The sequence below is a fragment of the Dasypus novemcinctus genome, chromosome 24 (assembly GCF_030445035.2).
Source record: "Dasypus novemcinctus isolate mDasNov1 chromosome 24, mDasNov1.1.hap2, whole genome shotgun sequence".
In the NCBI taxonomy this organism is placed as follows: Eukaryota; Metazoa; Chordata; class Mammalia; order Cingulata; family Dasypodidae; genus Dasypus; species Dasypus novemcinctus.
Genome location: NC_080696.1, coordinates 50,371,380 through 50,392,318, shown reverse-complemented (window position 1 = coordinate 50,392,318; position 20,939 = coordinate 50,371,380). Strand labels below are relative to the sequence as shown.

At 46.0% G+C, this 20,939-nt stretch overlaps 1 protein-coding gene across 5 annotated transcripts in view; it reads left to right on the top strand.

The window, feature by feature from the left end:
• SLC13A3 (solute carrier family 13 member 3) overlaps positions 1 to 20,939 on the top strand; it is an 88,298-nt gene that overhangs the window by 52,611 nt on the left and 14,748 nt on the right. For 3 of the 5 annotated variants that reach the window (XM_058287175.2, XM_012529594.4, XM_071211752.1), the window contains exons 4-9: positions 77 to 143; positions 3,398 to 3,583; positions 8,966 to 9,091; positions 12,560 to 12,655; positions 13,532 to 13,636; positions 18,117 to 18,214. In XM_058287175.2, the coding sequence (XP_058143158.1) occupies positions 77 to 143; positions 3,398 to 3,583; positions 8,966 to 9,091; positions 12,560 to 12,655; positions 13,532 to 13,636; positions 18,117 to 18,214 (678 nt within the window). The remainder of the gene's footprint in view (positions 1 to 76; positions 144 to 3,397; positions 3,584 to 8,965; positions 9,092 to 12,559; positions 12,656 to 13,531; positions 13,637 to 18,116; positions 18,215 to 20,939) is intronic. The other 2 variants (XM_058287177.1, XM_058287176.1) reach the window with 2 other exon arrangements.

The window sequence follows — 20,939 nt, the reverse complement described above, 5'->3', positions numbered from 1 at the left end:
TTTACCAGACAAGAATGAGAATGCTCTTGTCTTGTTCGTTACATGACACTAAAGACATCGTGCTCTTTCTTCCTAGCTGCTGGGTGGAGAAACGGCCTACACACTGTGCCCACAGCAATGCAATTTCTGGCCAGCACAGAAGAGTGAGTTCCTGGTAAAATTCATAGAGGAGCCAGTGCTTGATCCAAGGAGATGATGAACAAAAATTCATTGACTGCAAGAATGTCCTTCCCAGCCCTGAATTTTTCTCCCAATGACCCTAATGCCCAAATTTCTATCAGTCATCCATTTGGCTTAGGCATGGATCTCCACAGCCTCCTTAAAAAATTAAGAGGAGACCTCAGAGAGCAAGAGAGAACAAACTGCATGATAGTCAAGGAGGAAAGGGATGCGGAGAGGGCCAAGAAGCTCCAAAGATAGAAAAGATCCTATGAAGCAATCATAATTATTCACACCTATATGACTTGGAAATCATCTTCATGTCAATGTTGCCATTAAGTTTTACCTTATGGCAGAGTGGTTAAGACCATGGCTTGGGACTGATCCAGACCTAACTTTGAACCCTGGCTCTGCCTTACCACCTGTGCAACTTGGACAAGTCACTTAACGTCTCTGAGCCTCAATTAGTCTTCACCTATCAATTGTGCATGATATTGAGATCCACTTTCTAGGGTTGTTTGGAGACAAATGAGATAATTTTGATAAAGCAGGTTGCCCAGGACATACATGTGCAGATGGTAGTGTTTGTCATAATGGTTTTGTTGTCTCAGTTTAAGGGGAATGACAAAGCAGGGAATAGAATGACTTGTCCACAGCAAAAGCCTACCATGAGCCCAGCGCTGGTCTAGGTGCAGCGGGGTGCAGCAGTAAACAGACAAACTACCCCAGCCCTTGGGGAGTTTACATTCCAGTGACAAGAAACAAATTGAATGAGTATGTAAGATTGGTAAGTGCTGTGGAGGAGGACAAAGCTGGAAGGAGGGAGAGGGGGTGGTGGGTGGGTGGGAAAGGGCTGTTTTAAAATGGGTGGTCAGGGAAGGCAGGAGGCGACCTGGGAGTTTTCTGTGGGAAGAGTGTTCTAAGCAGAGGGGCCAGCAGGGGCCAAGCTCCTGAGAGTTCAGAGAGCAACCAGGTGGCCAGTAGAGCTGGAGCTGAGTGAGTAGGACATAGGAAGCGGGGTCAGAGAGGTTACTCGGGTGGCGAGGGGGCAGCTGTAGAGGGCAGAGCAGGGGGGACCACAGAGGCTTTTGATGTAGCCTTGACTTTGCGTGAGATGGGGGCCGAGGGAAGATTTCGGCAGAGGGGCCACGATCTGACGCATCTGTTTGGTCCCGTGGCCTGTGCTCTTTCCCGGCACCGTGTCTGGGGCTGGGAGTCTGGTTTTGAGACCTGGGGTCTGTGATTGGTCCAGCCACTCTCATGCGATCTGGAGATCTACGTTGGAAATCTTCCCAGGCAGAGCTTATAACTGGGCCTTTGGAGTTTCAGAAAGGGAAGAGGCCAGATCCTTCCTCCTGGCGCCACATGGCCGTGGGGTGCAATCTCCTTCTCCTTTCTGGGTCTCAAGGGTCCTTTCTGTTCTTTCTTCCCCTTCGGAGGCCCAGTCGGGTTGGGCCCCCAAGTCTAAGGGGAGGCCTCAATTCCAGACCAGGCCCCTGCCAGCTAAGAAGTCCGGCCATGCCAGCGGCTCCAGCTGCTTCCGGTCCTGCTGGGAACTTACTACATGGACCCTTTTGCCCTCAGGGGGAAGGGTCCCTTTTGAAGACATTGAAGTCAGAGGGATTTCAATTCTCTTTCGTTATTAAGACGGTTTTTTGATTTGATACACAAGGATCGATCCTTAATTTATTTACTTTTAACCGCTTGTAATTGCACGCATAAAAAAAATGCTGTTAAAAAGAAAAATATTCTCAGCATTTCACTCCCAGAGCTCACCATTAAAACAGTGAAGCGAGTATCATTCTGGACTACTTGCTCTCTCTCCATTTACATAAATGCATTTTTAAGATAAAAACTTAATACTGTATCTGCTCTTTTGTAACCTGTTTTGTCCCTCTATGGGGTATTGGAGATGTCTTTTTTAAAATAGCTGTTATTATTTTTATTTACTATTAATTTATAAGGAGCAGAAGAGCAGGCTTTAGCTTATCAGAGCATGAAACTTTTTTAAATAGCCGGAGCTGGTCAGCAACGTTCAGATGAGCTTCCCTCCTGCCAGGGCTGCAGAACGCAGCTGAAATGTCAACAGGATGCTCTTCTGCCAGGAGTAGACGTCTCTCTACCTCAATAAATATATGTCAACATCATTATCTTTTCATTATGTCATTCTATAATAAACAATCCCTTAACTTACAAAGAAACAAGCAAAATACAAGAAAGGAAAAAGAAAAAAGAAAACAATCCATGATTTTACCCCCTGAGAAGGGCACCAAAACAATTTTGCGTATACCATTCTTGATTTTTCTTAATACTCATATATTCATAACACATTGACTAATTTTTAAAATGTAAAACTAGGTAGCACAGTTACCTGCTTTTTCACTTTATTTTGGGTGGTGGACATTTTTTTTTTTTCAGGACGTGCCAGGGGTTGAACCCAGGAGCTCATGCATGGGAGGCAGGTGCTCAACCACCGAGCTACACCCCACTCCCCTGTAGTGGACCTCTTTCATCATCTTTTTTTTATAGCTGCATTGGTGTTTCATCCTGGAAAAGGGCCATCTTTATTCAGCCTAACCCTTTTTTTTTTAAAGATTTATTTATTTATTATTTATTATTATTTATTTCTCTCCCCTTCCCTGCCCTGTCTGTTCTTTGTGTCCATTTGCTACATCTCCTTCTTTGTCCACTTCTGTTGTCGTCAGCGGCACGGGAATCTGTGTTTCTTTTGGTTGCGTCATCTTGTTGTGTCAGTTCTCTGTGTGTGCGGTGCCACTCCTGGGCAGGCTGCACTCTCTTTCGCGCTGGGCGGCTCTCCTTACGGGGTGCACTCCTTGAGCGTGGGGCTCCCCTACGCGGGGGACACCCCTGCGAGGCACGGCACTCCTTGCACGCATCAGCACTGCGCACGGGCCAGCTGCACACGGGTCAAGGAGGCTGGGGGCAGCCAAACCCTTTTTGATGGACATTTAGGTTGTTTTCTATTTTTAAAGTATACCTAATGCCACAATGAATTGCCTTATACTCACACCTTGGGCACTTATCCAATTTTTCTGTAGGATAAACTTTCAGAAGTAGAATAGCTGAGCTGAAGCAGTACAATTTTTTAAGGTTTTTCATACCCAGTACGAAATTGCTTTCCAGAGAGACCATTTAACTCTTTGAAACCCCCAGCCGTGTGTGGCCTGTTTCCCCATTCTGAATGTTCTGAATGGCTTCTCTTTGGGTCTGTTTAAAGCAAAGACTGCCCTGAAGAGGTGGAGGCACCCCTGGATCTGCTGGCTGACTTCAAGAAGGAGGAAGAATACCGGAGGAACATCTGGAAGGGCTTCCTCATCTCCATCCCCTACTCGGCCAGTATTGGGGGCACCGCCACCCTCACTGGCACGGCCCCCAACCTCATCCTGCTTGGCCAGCTCAAGAGGTAAAAGCGAGTGTTCCCATCCCGCACTGGGTGGGAGGCGCTCTGCTCCTCCACTCTTCTCACCTTCGTTCATTCAACATTCAGGGAATGTCTCTTGAGTGCTTTCTGTTTACCAGACTCTAGGGATGCAGCAAATGGACAAAACCAAACTAAGTCCCTGCCCCTGGGGACTTCCATTCTAGTGGGGAGACAGGCAAAACTCAGAAAGCAAATGGGTATATAATATGTGGGTGTAATAAGTTACAAAATGAAATGAAGCAGATAAGGGGGCAGAAGTGACAGGAGTGGAGTACTATTTAATATAGGGTGATCAGGGGCATCCTCTCCCATAAGGTGACAATAGACCAGAGAGCCGGAAGGAAGGAAGGCAGTCCATGGACATAGACGGACAGAGTATTCCAGAAAGAGGGAACAGCCAGTGCAAGGGCTGGGAGGCAACACTCTCCTGGGGAGATTCAAGGAACAGCAAGAAGATTTAAAGAATGAAAGTGGCCAGGGATTGAGAAGAAAAGAGGTTTCTCAGACTGCAGGACTTGACGATTCCATTATTTCAAGACCCTGTGTTCTAAGATTTTTAAGGATTCTAGTATTTCAAGACTCTGTTTCTAAGATTTTAAGTTTCCAGGATTCTGAGATTCTGGGTTTCTAAGGTTCTTTTGCAGAGGAGAGGCATCATATGTTCATTTAATTTAGTTGAATACAAATGTAAGCATTTGGTAAACGGTGACATAAAGTGTTTGATGTTCAACACAGCCTAAATATTGGCCAACTTCTTTACTTGGTGCTCAACTAAAGAATCAAAGCCCTATCAGCATCATGAAAAGAAATCTATCCCTGTTGATCTTCCTCAGCAATGGTTTGACATACATAAAACCATCAGTACTATACTTGAGAGTAATCAGAGTTATCATCAGAGTCATTTTAAGTACACCCTTGTGTTATATCATATGCTACTTCTAAAGCCTTCACCCTTGGGTAAGATGCATCTGTAGTCTCAGATTCTCAGATTCTTTGATTTTTAAGATATGATGATAGATGGCAGGGGTTCTCAGCAATTGCTGCACATTAGAATCACCTGGGCCTCACCTGCAGTTTCTGATTCAGGAGGTATGGGGTGCAGCCAGACATCAGTGTTTTGCCAGTTGATTTAAACTCACTGCAAACTGTACATGTCTTTTCAATTTCTGTTTTTTGACCAAGTTCTGGCTATGCCTTGTGACTTTTGGTCAGCAGCTGAAAAGCCAGAAGTTTTTCAGAAGCCAGGATGATTCTGCTTCCAGATTCATCAGGAAGAATCTGGGCTGGGCCCCTTATTCTCCACGAGCAGAAAAAAGTGCATGCAACAGAGCAGTCTGCTGGGTGGTGAGCATTAGGCCTTGAGGGAGCACATTCCCAGAGCTGGGCAGAAAAGCCTGGTCTGGGGAACTCAGAAGAGAAATGGCCTGGGTGCTGAGTTGGGGATGGGGGTTGCTGTCCGGAGATTTCAGTCTGCCTGCCCACGCTGATGTGAACAGGTCTTTGTTCCAACCTGAAAAGAAATTAGGGGGAAAAAATGCTAGGGCAGTAAGTACCACTATCGAATACGAAGGAGTTTGGTAAATCACATGCAAATCATATGCAAATTGCACACAACATTTAATGACACAAGCTTGTACCTTCTGGTCTGAAAGGAGAGGATTTAAAAGGAATGCCAAGTAATATGAGGTTCTGGTCCTCCAGCAGAGGAGCCTGGGAAGATGGGGGAAGGGCATTCCTATGGCCTTTGTTCCCAAAATACATTTTTTTTCATCCCCCTCTTGTGGCTTTTTGCTTGCTGTCTGCCCTCTGTGTCCACTCGCTGTGCCTTCTTCTCTGTCTGCATATTTTATTTTTGTTTACTCCCCCCCACCCTGCAGCTTGCTTGCTGTCTGCTCTCTGTGTCCATTCGCTGCATGCTCTTCTGCGTTTTTTTTTTGCTTGTCTTCCTTTTTGTTGCATCACCTTGTTGAGTTGGCTCTCCACGGTGCTTGCAGGCCAGTGGCACTCTGTGGTGCCCAGGCTGGCAGCTCTCCGCAGTGTGCAGGCAAGCCTGCCTTCACAAGGAGGCCCCGGGACAGGAACCCAGGGCTTCCCATATGGTAGATGGGAGCCCAGCTGATTGAGCCACAGCTGCTTCCCCCAAAATACATTTTATTAGTTTATTCTGATTATAAGGTGACATAGGCCCATTATAGAATACTGAAAATATATAGAAAAATATTTAAACATTTGAAATGCCTTCAATCCCACTAATATTTTAGTATATTTCCTTCTAGTCCTTTCTATGTACATATATTAAATATATATATACATATATATTTAACTTTATTGCCATCACACTTTTAGTACAATTTTATAGTATTTTTTTCATTAAAATTTTTAAAAAATATAATTTTTAAAAGCTATAAATTATCCCATTTTGGGTGTCATACTTTATTCAGGTATTTAGATGGTCTCCATTTATTATTATTATTATTTTGCTATTGTTAATGTGACCTACTACACACCTACTAATATTTTAATATTTTTTAAAACAATATTTTTATTGTTTTATGTCTTATAGAAGGCATACTTATTCATTGTAGAAAATTCAGATAAAGGAAAAGAAGGAAATAAAACTCTCCTGGAATCCCTTTATTAGAGTTTATTAATATTTTTGTTTTTTTATTTGCTTGTTTATTGTGCAATAACTGTTAAGATTTTGGTTTATTTCTTTTTTTTGAGGCACTGGGGACTGGTGATTGAACCCAGGACCTTGTATGCAGGAAGCCAGCACTCAACCACTGAGCCACATCAGCTCCCCTGAGTTGTTTTTTTTTTCTTCTTTATCTTCTGTTTGCTTTGCTTGTTGGTTGCTTTTGTTTTTTTTAGAAGGACTGGAAACTAAACCTGGGACCTCCCATGTGGGACACAAGCACTCAACCACTGAGCAACATCAGCTCCCCTGAGTTGTTTTTTTTTCTTCTTTATCTTCTCTTTGCTTTGCTTGTTGGTTGTTTTTGTTTTTTTTAGAAGGACTGGAAACCAAACCTGGGACCTCCCATGTGGGAAACAAGCACTTAACCACTTGAGCCACATTGACTCCCTGTTTATTTCTTTATTGTGTAATATCTGTGAGAGGGTTTGTGTCATAAACTTCTGACAAAAGACTACTTTACACATTATTTTGTAACTTATTTTTTCCCCCGCTCAATCTAGCATATGAATTCTTTTTTAAAAATTTTTTGAGAAATTTATAATATGGTATCAAGAATAACACATTTTTTAAAAAAGATTTATTTTTACTAATTTATCTCTCCCCACTTTGTTTACACTTGCTGTATCTGTTCGTCTTCTTTTGTTTCTTTAGGAGGCACTGGGAACCCAACCCAGGACCTCTGATGTGAAAGGGAGGCACCTAATCGTTTAAGCCACCTCTGTTCCCTGCTTTGTTGTCCCTCGTTATGTTTTTTCTTGTGTCTCGTGTTGTGTGGTCTTGTTGCATCAACTTGCCATGCCTGCCTGTCATTCAGCTCGCTGTCCTGCTTGTCTTCTTCAGGAGGCAGTGGGATCCTCTGCTCCCTGCTGTTGTATCTCTTATTATGTTTTCCCTTTTTTGTCTCTTGCTGCATTATCTTGTTGCATCAGCTTGCCATGCCTGTCTATTGCTCCAGCTCACTCTCTTCTTTAGGAGGCACTGGGAACTGAACCATGGACCTCCTGTGTGGTAGGCAGGAGCTCAATCACTTGAGCCACAAACATTTCCCTAGCACATGAATTCTTAACCACATTTCTGTTTCTTTTTTTGTTGTTTTTTAAAAAAGATTTATATATTTTATTTATTTTATTCTCTCCCCTTCCCCCCATCCCCCCACCCTCCCTGTTGTCTGCTCTCTGTGTCCATTCGCTGTGTGTTCTTCTGTGTCTGCTTGCATTCTTATCAGTGGCACCAGGAATCTGTATCTCTTTTTGTTGTGCCATCTTGCTGCATCAGCTCTCTGTGTGTGCAGCACCACTCCTGGGCAGGCTGCACGTTTTTTTGCGTGGGGCAGCTCTTCTTATGGAGTGCATTCCTTGTGTGTGGGACACCCCTATATGGGGGACACCCCTGGGTGACACGGCACTCCTTGTGTGCATCAGCACTGTGCGTGGGCCAGCTCATCACACGGGTCAGGAGGCCCTGGGTTTGAACGCTGGACCTCCCATGTGGTAGGTGGATGCTCTATCAGTTGAGCCAAATCTGTTTCCCTGTTTGTTTGTTTTTAAGGTATATTTTTAGTAGTGGAATTCCTGGGTAAAAGAGTAAGCACGTATTTAAGACTCTAAATGCATTTTATCAAATTCCCCTCAAGAAAAGATTGTCGCAATGACCAAGCACCAGGAGCCTGCCTCTTTTTCCACATCTTCACCAGCACTGAGTGTTATTGCCCTTACTCCTTTCAGGCTTGATGTTGTCTTAACACCAGCTGAGGGAAGCGGACTTGGCCCAGTGGTTAGGGTGTCCGTCTACCACATGGGAGGTCCACGATTCAAACCCTGGGCCTCCTTGACCCGTGTGCAGCTGGCCCACGTGCAGTGCTAATGCACACAAGGAGTGCTGTGCCATGCAGGGGTGTCCCCCGCGTAGGGGATCCCCACGTGCAAGGAGTGCGCCCCATAAGGAGAGCCGCACAGCGCGAAAGAAAGTGCAGCCTGCCCAGGAATGGCGCCGCACACACTTCCCGTGCCACTGACGACAACAGAAGCGGACAAAGAAGAACGCGCAGCAAATGGACACAGAGAACAGACAACTGGGACGGTGGGCCGAGAGAAATAAATAAATAAATAAATCTTTAAACAAACAAACAAACAAACAAAAACACCAGCTGAGACTGGACACAGTTTAGCAGAGAAAAAGCTTCTGGGCAGCCACACGGTGTGAACGTCACTCTCAGGAGCCACGAGGGCAGACAGAGGTTGCAGTCCGTGGATGTGTTTTGTTGGCTCTCACGGTCTTTAAAAAACTTTTCAACTAATTGCTAACATTTCAACATCTCATGATTTCAAGGAAAAATCCAGAACTGGGCTTCCCTGGCCTGCACTCTGCAGGGGGGACGTGGGGGGAGCCGGGTGACCGCTGACCCCTGCCCTGGGGCCTGTGCTCTTCCATTCTTCTGGTCCCACTCGGCCTCCCTCACTCCCTCAGGTGGCCTGTCCGGCCCTGGGGGCGTCTACAGTCCCAGCAGGTCAGAGACTCGGCCTTCCCTGAAGAAGAGAAAAAGGGGCGCCTTTTGTGAGAAGGGGTGGACAACTCCGTTCCCAGGACCCCCAGGTCTCCCCACCTGGCCGGGCCCTCGCTGGCCTAGCCCCCCACCCTGAGGGGCCTCCCCTCCCTCCTGTCTCCAGCTTCTTCCCGCAGTGCGACGTGGTGAACTTCGGCTCCTGGTTCATCTTCGCCTTCCCGCTCATGCTGCTCTTCCTGCTGCTGGGCTGGCTCTGGATTGCCTTCCTCTACGGGGGCCTGAGCCTCAGGTAGCTCCGGGGCTTGCGCGGGAGGTGGGTGGGGACGCGGACACCACTGGAGCCTCGGAGCCAGGCTGACCCGTGGTTGGGTCCCAGCTTCTCGCTCCCGGGGGAGGTGGCCTCCCAGACCTGTCTCTTCCTTTGTAAACTGAGAGTTACGCTTGTAACTCCACGGCATCCCTCACTGGGCGGTGGCTGTCCTGGGAGGAGTGTGGGTGGTTTCCGTGACCTGCCTGCCCAGACCCTCACCTGAGGCTGCTCATCTGGGCTCATACTACTAGAATTGCTCTTTAAATAAGATGAGCCAGCACGGGGCCAGCGCGGGAGGCGCGAGGACAAGGCATTAGATAACGTTGAGTCACAGCAGGAGAGAACGCTCCCCGTGTCACCTCTAGCAGAATCAACCTGCCGATGTTGAGAAAGTCTCCGCTGGGCGCTGGAGAAGCTTTAACCCTGTCGAACTCTTCCAAATCAGCCTTTGAAACAGAGAAACAACCCAGAGCCTAAGCAGCTAGTGGTGGCATCACAGTGCTGCGTGCCTTTGTGTATTTATTCTCACACTTCCTTTCTATTTATTAGTGTTTCCGGTTTTCCATTTATGGGAGTTATATGCAGTTTTCTGGTTGAGTACATATTAAAATTAAAACAGCGGGCCAATTTGAGGGAAAATATTAAGCAAATACGAGCCGGATGGTATGAGGATCTAGCAACATTAGTGAAGGTAGGCTGCAAAGGGCCAGAGTTTGGGACAAACTCAAGTTGGAGAGGCAGCACAGGGCTGGGGGCAGCAGGAGTGTCGTAAAGCCCTTCTCCAGCCCATGCCCCACCTCTCTGGGTCGAGTTTTCTCATCTGTAAAGTGGGACCGATGTAAGCTACTTTGGATCCAGTAGATGTGAAAATCCTGAAAAGAAAGACTCGGCTAGCAGTGTTCCTTGAGGCAAACACCTTCCAGGGCTTTTCAGAGCAGAAACTCGAGGCTCAAAGCCAGCACAGCCAGGGGCCCAAGCCCAGGCTTTGGACGCAAGTCGTGGTTCTGTGGGACCTGGAGCAAGTCTGTAACCTCCTTGAGCTTTTCTTTGATTTCTTCTTTTTAAATTAGGGACATAATTAGTCTCAAGTAAAGGCTCAGTGGGTTCTCTGCCCAGCACTGAGCCTGGAATAGGTTTTTTGTTTTGCTTTTTAAAATACTTATCATCTGCTTTAATAAGCACCTGCAATATTTGGCTTCAAAGGAGACTGTGATGGAGGAAATTCAGGCAGAAGGAAGCCCAGGGAGAGGCTGGGTAAAAGAAAAGTTTTCAGACCAATCCACTGATTCTTCATTCAGCAGATCTCTATTAAGCTCCAACTGCAGGCCTGACGCCGCTGTCGGTGCCAAAGTTAAGTGGATTAACTCAGGAAAGGGAGAGGAGGTGGGCATGGGAAAGAGCTCTCCAGCAGAGAGAAGTGCAGGTGCAGAGGCTCTGAGGCCCAAGGGAGCAAGGAGTGTTCTGGACCTGAAACAAGTTAAAAGTGACTGAGTTCAGAGAGTGAGGAGTGCCTTCGACGGAGATAAGGCCAGGGAAGAAGTCAGGAGGTCTCAAGCAGGGGTGATTTTGGCCCCGAAGGGACATTGGCCAATGCCAGGAGACATTTTTGGTTGTCTCCCCTCGAGAGGATGGGGGTTACTGGCATCTTGTGGGTAGAGGCCAGGGGTGATGCGAAACATCCGACAACGCACAGGCCCCCCGCCCCAGCACAGAGAACTGTCCTCCTCCAAATGTAACAGTGCCCAGATTCAGAAACCTTGAGCCTAGACCACCGAGAACTTTGCGGGTGTTTTAGCTTCACACACAAGAGTCATTATCACTGTGGGTTTCTTTTTTTAATTACTCGTTTGTTTATTTAATTTTGAATAGGAAACACAAACACGTGGTTCAAAAATAAACACAGTACTAAAAAGTATGCAGTGAGAACTCTTGTTCCTCATGCCATGTTTATCTGTTGGCTCACTGTATGCCCCCAAATAGGTATTTAATTTTATTGGTTTCTTGGGTAGCCTTCCAGAATTTCCTTAAGCAAATATAAGCAGAAACGAATATGTTTTTAATACATCTGTCACTTACATATGTGAGGCTTTTTTTTTTTTAGGAGGTCCTGGGTATTAAACTGTGACCTCGTATGTGTGAAGTAGGCACTCAACCACTGAGCTATATCTGGTCCCCAGGGTGAGGTATTTTTGTAAAATAAATTTCTAAAAGTGGGACTTGTGAATCAGAGAATAAATGCACTTTTATTTTCATAGATATTGTCAAGTCATTCTCCATAGAGATTGTACTAATTTGCTCTCTCATTAACAACATGTGAGAGTGTCTGTTTCCCTGCAGCAAAGTAGATTTTTTGCCAATCTAATAGCAGAAAAAAGAATCTGGATTTATTTTATTTGAGTAGTTCTGAGCCACCTTTCATATGTTTGGGAAACTTTCCTTTGAATTGTTGAACTCTCTGTTCACATCCTTTGTAAATTTTTTTAACTGGATTATTGGTCATGGTCTTATTGATTTCTTATGCTCTTTATATGTTAGAAAGATTAGCCCTTATTTTGCTATATGAGTTGCAAATATTTTTTTCCTGGTTTGTCTTTTTGATTTTGTTTATGGTGCTTTTTCCATGCAGACTTAAAAACAAAACAAAATAAAACTACTTTGATGAATTTATCAAGCTTTTCTAATCTGGCTCCTGAATTGTCAGTGATAGTTACAAAGGTCTCCCCCATACAGAGTTATAAAAGAATACTCCTATGTTTTTAATAACACTTTTATAACTTTATTTTTCACATTCAACTTTTTTTTTTAGGAGGGCCCACGGATTGAACCCTGCTTAACATGGAAAGCAGGTGCTCAGCCGCTGAGCTACATCTGCTCCCGATGAGAGTTGGTTTTTTCATTTGTTTGATTGTTTTGTTTTTAGGAGGTACTGGGGATCGAACCCAGGACCTTGTACATGGCAAGCAGGCACTCAACCACTTGAGCTATATCTGCTCCCTGCATTCAACTTTTTGATCAATTTGGAGTTTATCCGTAGTATCAAGTACCAGGTTTGGATCCAGCTTCATGTTTGCTCCAGACAACCGTCCAGCTGTCCCAATGCCTTTTACTGAATGGTCCATCTTTTCCACACTGATCTGAGATACCAACTTTATCATAGACCAAATGCCCATATGGGTTTGGATCTAGTTGTGGAATTTTTATTTTGTTCCATTGATTTGTCTTTTTATTCATGTGCCTGCTTGACCCACCAAATGGGTTTAAACCTGTGAGTTACATGTTCAGATTTGCATTTTTAAAAATCACCCGGGAAAGAAAAATCACTTTTGGCAAGAAGGACGGTCCTCAGCTGTTGCAGGGTCCAGGCCTGAGATAAGGTGGTGGCCTGGGGGTGGAGGAGAAGGGGAGAAGTCACACCTGCCCCTCCTGACCTCCCACTCTCTGTTCCAGGGCCTTGAGGAAGAAGAAATCTGAGATAAAGTCTGATGCGGAAGACAGGGCTCGAGCCGTGATTCGAGAGGAATTCCAGAGCCTGGGGCCTATCAAGTGTGTGGGGCCCGCAGGGTGGGGACAGGGTGGGCGCTGCACTAGCAGGGGAACCCGCTGAGGGTGGGGGTGACTGACACAGTCGGCCTCTTGGCCTGATCCGGGGTAGGTACCCTGTGACCTGCAGGGCGGGGTTTCTGAGGACAGTCATGGGCTCATCAGTATGGCCTCGGACTGAGGACCTGCCACCTTCCCCACGAATGCAGCTCCCTCTCCTGGTACACAGGACACCCCCATGTTGTCTCAGGTGGCTTCCAGGGCTCTGCCTCGTTTCATGCATGTTTCCCAGGAGGTGAACATAACTAGAGGTCTAGAAAGGTCAAGGGCTGGCTCTGCTGCTAACTTCCTGTGTAGCCTTGGGCAAAGTGCTAACCCTCTCTGGGCCCTGCTCCCCAACCTATGAGATAGATACAGGGTGGGTTTTTACTCCAACCTTTGGGGACTCTTCTCTCTCTCCGGGTGCCCCTCTGTGGCTTCTCTGTCTTCTGACCATATGGCATTTTCCCCCTTTGCCTGCCTCTCTCTCTGTCTCTGTTCCTCTTTTTCTTTCTTTCTCTTGATTGTCCTTAGCACCCTGGAAAGGTCCCAACAGGATTGATAGAAATAGTTTGGGGGAAGGGGTGTTTGATGCTCTGGAAGGGATGGGGCAGTGTGGAAGCCCCAGGCCACAAGCCACTTACACCACTGCACCCGCCCACCCTGCCTCTCCGGGGACTCCCCGGGGAGTGACGTGTTCTTCAGCTTTCTCAGAGGCGGGGCCTGGGTCCAGTCGCCTGGGCCTTGGGAGCGCACCTTCCGGGTCAGCCTGGGGCCCGCCGTCACCTTTGTCACCTTTGTCACCTTTGTCACCTCTGTGCCTGCATGTCTGTTCCACAGGTTTGCGGAACAGGCTGTTTTCATCCTTTTCTGCGCGTTCGCCATCCTCCTCTTCTCCCGGGACCCGAAGTTCATCCCTGGCTGGGCCAGCCTCTTCACCCCCGGGTGAGGCGCTGAGGACCCACAGAACGGGGCCCCCCGGGGGGTTCTGGGAAGGGGCACCAGGAGCTGGAGCGGCAGCGGGGCCCGGGGCCTCTGTATCCAGGTGTACACCTCTTGCCCTGTGTCAGTATTAATAGATCCTCTTTCACTCTCAAGAGAGTTTAGGTTTGGATGATAAAACACTCAGTTTCTTGTCTCTTAAGAGCTTTGGATTTGGAATCAGACAAACCAGGGTTTGAATTTCAGCTCTGCCCCTTAGAAGCGGTGTGGCGCTGAGAAAATCATTCATTCATTCATTCATTCAAAAATGATTGGCCCGTTCTGTGCTAAGCATCATGCTTGATGCTGGGGACACAGATAAAATCAAGTAGACAACAAAATAACTGTGAATTGAAATGATCGTTTTGAAGGAAACAGTGGAAAGTATATATTATTATAAGTTATTGGGGGGGGCGGGGCGCGCAGACTGGTTTTAGATAGCTCTAGAAAGAAGAGACTTAGAAACAAAGACCCAAAAGTTAGGAAGAGTAGAGGGAAAAGCAGTGGAGACAGCCTGGGAATGTCTATGGAGGCCTGAGATAGGGACAGACTCACTAGACTTGACGAACTGAAAGAAGCCAGTGTGACTTCCCACAATGTGGGAAGGGGAGAGAGTGGGCAGGACACAGCTCGAAGAGCCGACAGGGCCAGATCACCGAGGGGCTTATGGGGCATGCTAAGCATCTTTGTCTTCTCTTCTGAGAACTGTGGAGGCTATTGGAGGGTTTTAAGTTCCTTTACCTCTCTATGCCTCAGTTTCCTCATCTGTAAAATGGAGATTCTAATAGTACACTTCTCCCTGGGTCGTTCTGTGGGTAAGTGAGTGAATACATGCCAAGTGCTTAGGATGGCACATAGGAAGAACTCAATAAATATCTGTTGTCTTTGTGAGGGAGTGGGTGTGGCAGAGTTAAAAATGTGTTTGGGAAAAGCAGTGAGGAGGTATTGCAGCCATCTAGGACAGGGGTGGTCCAGCTATGGTTCGTGCGCCAAAACTGGCCCACCACTTGTTCTTGCATGGCCCATGTCTTTACATTTTTGAACGGCTGAAAAAAGATCAAAGGATGAGTAATATTTCATGACATGAAAATTGTATGGAATTCAAGTTTAAATAAAGTTCTGGAGGCAGGCAGCCACACCCATTCGTTCATTCTGTGGCTAATTTTACACCAGAATGTTAGACTTGAGTCATTGTGTCAGAGACTGTATGACCTGCAAAGTAAAATATATTTACTGTCTGGTCACTTACAGAAGACATTTGTCAACCCCCGGTCTAGGAGGAAGGTAAAGATGGCTTGAGTGAAGCCAAACCATCAGCAGAGATGGAGGAATCAATAAATATTACAGTTAGAAATGACTTGAGGGAAAGGAACACCTGCATGGTGGTGGTTATTTACTTGGAGTAGAACAGTCTTTAGGAGGTTGGGAGTGGCTTATCAATAATTCCATTTTGGACTTGGTTTATACTTGTCAAGTCCAGCATGCCCTTCCATTGCTACGATAGGCAGTTGGATATGCAAGACTGGAGCTGACAGAAAGGGTTTGGGTTGCAGATATAAATCTGGGAGTCAGTCCTATAAATTTGGAATTTAATTGATGAACTCTGGTGGGGAAGGAATATAGAGAGGGTATAGAAAAAGTCTCTGTGGGGCCTTAACACTTAGGAGCTGAGTAGAGGAAAATGATCTTGTTAAGGAAATGAAGAGGCAGTCAGTGAGGTAGAGGAAAACCTGGAGCAGTGGATTAGCAAAGATCAAGAGAGGAGAGTTTTAAGAAGAGTAAATGGGCAACTACGTTGAATTCTGGTGTAAAGATGACAAGAGATGTGTCTGCTAGATTTGGCAATATCTGAAGGTTTCCATCAGCACCATCCATAGAATTATATTGTAAACCACATAAGTAATTTTAAATTTTCTAGTAGCCACATTATAAAAATAAAGGGAAATAGAAGAAATTCATTTTAATAATATATTTTATTTAAACAAGGATATCCAAGATATTATTACTTCCACATGTAAGCAATATAAACAATTATTCCTGAGATATTTTACATTCTTTTTTTTTTTTTCATTCTGAATATTCAAACCTGGGGTGTATTTTACTCTTTCAAGCCCATTTCAGCTTGATCTTGCCACATTGTGTTGTCCACTAGCCATGTATGACTCGTGGCTGCCATCCTGGCTAACAGAGCTCTAGATGCCTAGTCCACTGAGCCTCAAACTCCTCACTGGTAAAATGAGGTGATTTAAGTTTGATCTCATGAGACTGGTTTTGAAGAAGCAATAGAATTTCCTGGAGCCAAGAGAAGTGACTTTTATCAATATTACCATCATTTTATGTTTCCAAAATGTAGGTACTTTATTTTTGTTTTTGTTTTTTCCAGTTCAAAAATGGGTGTTATAAACATTCCAACAATACAAAGAAAGTGGAAATCATCTAGAATCACCATCTCCAGTCCTGAAAAATCTTTTCTGGCTTTTAATAAATGTGTGTCTGGGAACAGTTCCACATCTTGATCATGTTGGTGGTTTCAGAACTATATATATTTGTCAAAACTCATATCCTTAAAATGGGCACTTTTTTTACATGGAAATACCTCAATAAAATGGATTTTTAAAACTCATGCAAACCAGTGAAAAGTAAACCTATCTAAACAAATTCTTTTATGAAATGCAATTATATTATAAAGATTGTGACCTGCTTTTTCCTTATTCTTTTTAATTACAATTTTTTTGCCTACTCATTATAAAAAACTCCAACAATATTGAATTGTAAAAGTCAAATTTAGTTGCCCTTCATCTTCTAGCTTCTATCCCACTCCCCAGAGATGATCACTTCTAACAGTTTGGTGTGTAACATTCCAGATCTTTTTTACATGTATACATGTATACACATACAATGACAAATGTACACATATATACAAATACTCATACACACATAGTAATAAATGCATGCATACATATTTTTGTATATCTAGAAAAAAAATGGGAAAATTAAATAAATAATATGATCATGGACAGCTTGTTATTTCTGACCTACATCATTCTTTTTAAACACTAAGTAGTTTCTATAAAATGGAAGCGTCTTAGTTCATTTTACCAATTCCTGTTGGATTGTGTGTAAAGCAAATAAAAGCCTGCTTTTAAAAAAAGTACAAGGTAACTTGACTGTATTTCTGCATCAGAAACTTAAAGGTTAATATTATCTTTTATCTTTTTTCTTTCTTTTTTTTAGAAAAATTGGATAAAAGATATTTCTAATGTGGATAGAACATATTTAAAAAAAAACATATCCCCATATTTTACCCTTATAGATGATGAACATCCTTGCCCATAATCTGTGTACAAGAGTCTGATTATTTCCTGAGGATAAATTCCTCGAAGTAGAATAACTGGATCAAGGGGTATTCACATTTAAAACTTTGAAATGTGCTACCATCTGCCTTCCAGAAGGTCAGGCTCTTTTGTTCCTCCACTGCTGATCTGGTGCCCCAATACCTTCATCTGTCTTATCTCCCTTTTTCGGTTTTGCCTGTCTGTTATTAATAGCAGGTGAATGGTATTCCATCAGTGTTTTAATTGGTATTTCTTTGATTATAGTGATATTGACTATCTTTTCCAATTGCTTGGCTATTTGAATACTTTACCCCAAATGTGTAGGCTGAAAGGGCTTTTGTTAGCAGTTGGCTCTATGGTTCATTGAACTTAAAGCCAGAAAAATCTGGGTTTGAGATCCGTCTCCATATGGACTATGTCTACACATGGACCATCGTCGGGCCCTGAGCAAATTACTTCTGCTCTCTGACCCTCAGACTCCTCCTCTGAAATGCAAGGTGTCTGCCCCTGAGGGCTGTTCCTGAGGCTTTCATGAGCTTCATGGCTGCAGAGCTCCCGCACAGGACTGTTGTGGAGGCTTGACAGGTGGCAGTTGGGTTTTGTTGTTGTCGGTTTTTTTAAAGGTATCTTATTTTATTCAATCTCACAACACTTTTGAGAATGCAGTTGGGTTTTGGGTCCATCTAGTCTCTGCTGCTGAGAATGGATTACATCTCCAGGTGGTGAACTGCCTGGCCTAGGAGGAATTCAAGCAGAAGTTGAACAGATACACACAGGGCTCTTCAAGAGTCCAGGTTAGGGGGATTTATGGGGTTCCTTGAACCCTATATTCTGTCACTGTCAGATTTTTCCCTCTTTGGTTAAGTCCCTCTCGCTAGGATCCTTGAATTGGGAAGTGAAGCGCTGGTCTGGCTCAAGCAGCTTCTAACCACGCCCCTGGAGAAAGGCCTCTGCCTCCCTGGGTGGGGGCATTCCCACCCGGGTCCGCCTCCAGGCACGCGCCCTCCCCTGCAGGCCTAATTCCCTTCTCTAGATCCTCATTTGCCAACCTGCCAGACTGCGGCCTGCTGAGGCCCGGGGTCACGTGCTTTGGGGCCTTGTCTTTGTAGGTTCCTTTCTGATGCCGTCACCGGCGTGGCCATTGTCACCATCTTGTTCTTCTTCCCGTCCCAAAGGCCCTCTCTCAAGTGGTGGTTTGACTTCAAAGGTAAGGCAGTCAGGGGTGTCCAGCCGGCTTGTACCAGCCATGGGATCCTGCTTCTTCCCCTTCGCCCCCGTCGGGGGCTTCGGGCTGCCCAAGGTGAAGGTCTAGGGCAGGGGTGAGCACCTCCGGGCCAAGTCCAGCTGTCTGTCTGCTTTTGTACAGCCTGTGGCTTTTACCATTTTTTCATGGCTGAAAAAAAAAGGCAAGAGAAAAAGAATACTTCGTGACACATGGACATTGCACCTACACGAAGGCTTCAGTTTTGCCTCTTGGCCTGCAAAGCCGAAAATATTTACTTTCTGGACCATTACAGAAAAAACTTTGCCGACTCCTGGCCTAGGGCCGGAGATGCAGCTCAGTTGTCTAGGGGGACATGTATGAAAAGCTCAAGGTGAACTGAAACGTAGAGGAACTGGTGGGAACTGGGGCGAATCTGCCTAATGGCATTCGGATTCCGTGCAGAAGAAGCACTGAGCCCCCCAGCTGGAGCCGTCTGTCCGAGGTCCTTCAGCTCGCCACGCAGCGACAAAAGGCATTGACACCTGCCGTCTGCTGACAGCCCTTGGGACTGTCACCACCTAGGGCGGTGGGGCGAGCCCTGGGTCAGGAGTCAGGAATCAGAGGTTGGAATCTAGCTATTCGCTATTGTTGAAAAAGTAGAGTGTCACGCAGGATGGCTCCAGCCGTGGAGCCCTGGGGTTCTGAGAGTGGGGAATCCAGCGCAAGGAGGCAGGGATTTCCCAGGGTCCATAACGGTGGTTGAAGCGCAGCCGGGCAAGCGTCCAGGGCCTGGAAGCGGCTCCCAGGAGGCCTTGCACTGCCAGCTTTGGGCCTCTGCAATTCAGAGGAACCCAGGGCCCATCGCCCTCTGCTTCTCTGCCTTCCTCTTCACCCCTCCATAGATCACGTCTTGACTTCATCATAGTTTCTACTGCTTCTTGGTTTTCACATCTTCTATAGCTTCAGCTTCATTTCAGTTGTGGCTTTTGGGTCCCTTCCGGTCTCTTCTAGCGTCTTCTTCATAACTCCCACTCCCTCTTACATCCACTCACCGTGGCTTCAGCTGGTTCTGCTCCCACCAGGTCTCGGTCCTGCCTTAGCCTCTGTCACCTTGCGGCCTCTACTCCCTGAGGCTTCCTCTCTGTTATCATGCTTACTACTTAGTGTCGACCTACTTCCCAGGAGCCTCTGCTCTCGTGGCTCTGCCTCCTTACAGTGTTTGCTTCCTCACGGCTTCCGCTTCTTCCAAGCTTGAGCCTCCTCGTAACATCTGCTTCATCCCACTTATTCCCTTTCTATATCCTATGGCCTCTCCCTCCTCATTCTTTCATCTGCAGTTATCACTTCTCTTTGCCCCATTGCTTCTCTATTTCCTGCTCACACTTCTGAGAGTAAGATTCCGGTAGGTCTAGCTTCTTCTTATTTGGGCACATCTCCTTTCATCAGGCCGCCTCGTAGGCTGCCCGCTGGCCTATGGATTGGCTGCCCTCGGCCAGGGCCCATCCATGGCTCAGTCACCCAAAGATGGGCCCACCTGCAAATGCACGCCTCTTTGTCACCCTCTGTCCCTTTACCCTATTTTTCCTTCGTAGCTCTCACAATTTCCTAATATTACGTATTCATTTGTTTACCTTCTGCCTCCCCTCCTGGAATGTAAGTTCTCCAGGAGGAGGGCTTTTCTGGTTTGGGCACTTCTGTATCCCTAGTGCCTCGAACAGTGGGCTTGGCACATAGCTGGTGCTCAGTATGTATTTGTTCAATAAATGACCTGAGGACTTGCTCCAGGCCAGGCCCTGGGCCTGAGTCCCTCATTTTGTAGATGAGGACATTGGGGCTCAGAGAGGCAGAGTCACTGGCCTAAGTCACACAGCTGGTGAACAGCAGAGCAAGGATTCGAATCTAGCACAACATCAATGCCTGTGCTTTTAGCCACTGCTCTAGACAGCCAGCAGGCTTAAAGTCGAGCTGGAGGTGAGAGATGCATGTAATTAGAAGCTGTGCTTATAAGAAGTAGCAACAAGAGCATGGCTGGATGGGAAAATAACAAGAGCTAATGTTAGCTGAATGCTTGTAAACATTCTCCACTTGTTAGCTCATTTAATCGCTATTACATGAAGCTCATGTCCGAGGCCTCCTCTCTCTCCCCTCTTGCCCTTACTTGCTATTTGGGCAAGTAAGTCACTTTCTTCTCGGGACCTTGGCTGCCCTTTAATGAAATACTATTTTATCAGCTGAAGGGAGAGGTTGGGGCCAGCCGACGCCTCCAGTTGCCTTTCCCAGTTCTGAGCTTACTTGGATGTTGCATTTGGCCCAAGAATCCCCTGGGCTGTGTGTGCACACCTGGGGGCTGCACAGGTCATTTGGGATTTCATTCAATAGCTTCTGTGGTCTTTCCTTCCTGGTTATAAAATTTTGTTTTGGGGAACCACCACGCACGAGCCTGACCTGTCCTCCCTGTCACGCTGGCCACAGCCCACGGGCAAAGTTCCATCGGAGGAGTATTTACACTGTACCAGGCACTGGGGGCATCTCACCCACATTCTCTGACAAGTATTTATGGGGCAACTCCCCAGAGCCAGGCACTGTTCTGGACACCGGAGATGCAGCTGCGACCTAAACAGAAATGCCCCTCTCAACATAGTGCCCGGTCAAGGCCACAGCCAGTGCTCTATTACTGTGCCAAGGGTCAGTTGAGGAAAGGGGGCCTTAGAGGTGAGGTCACCAGTTC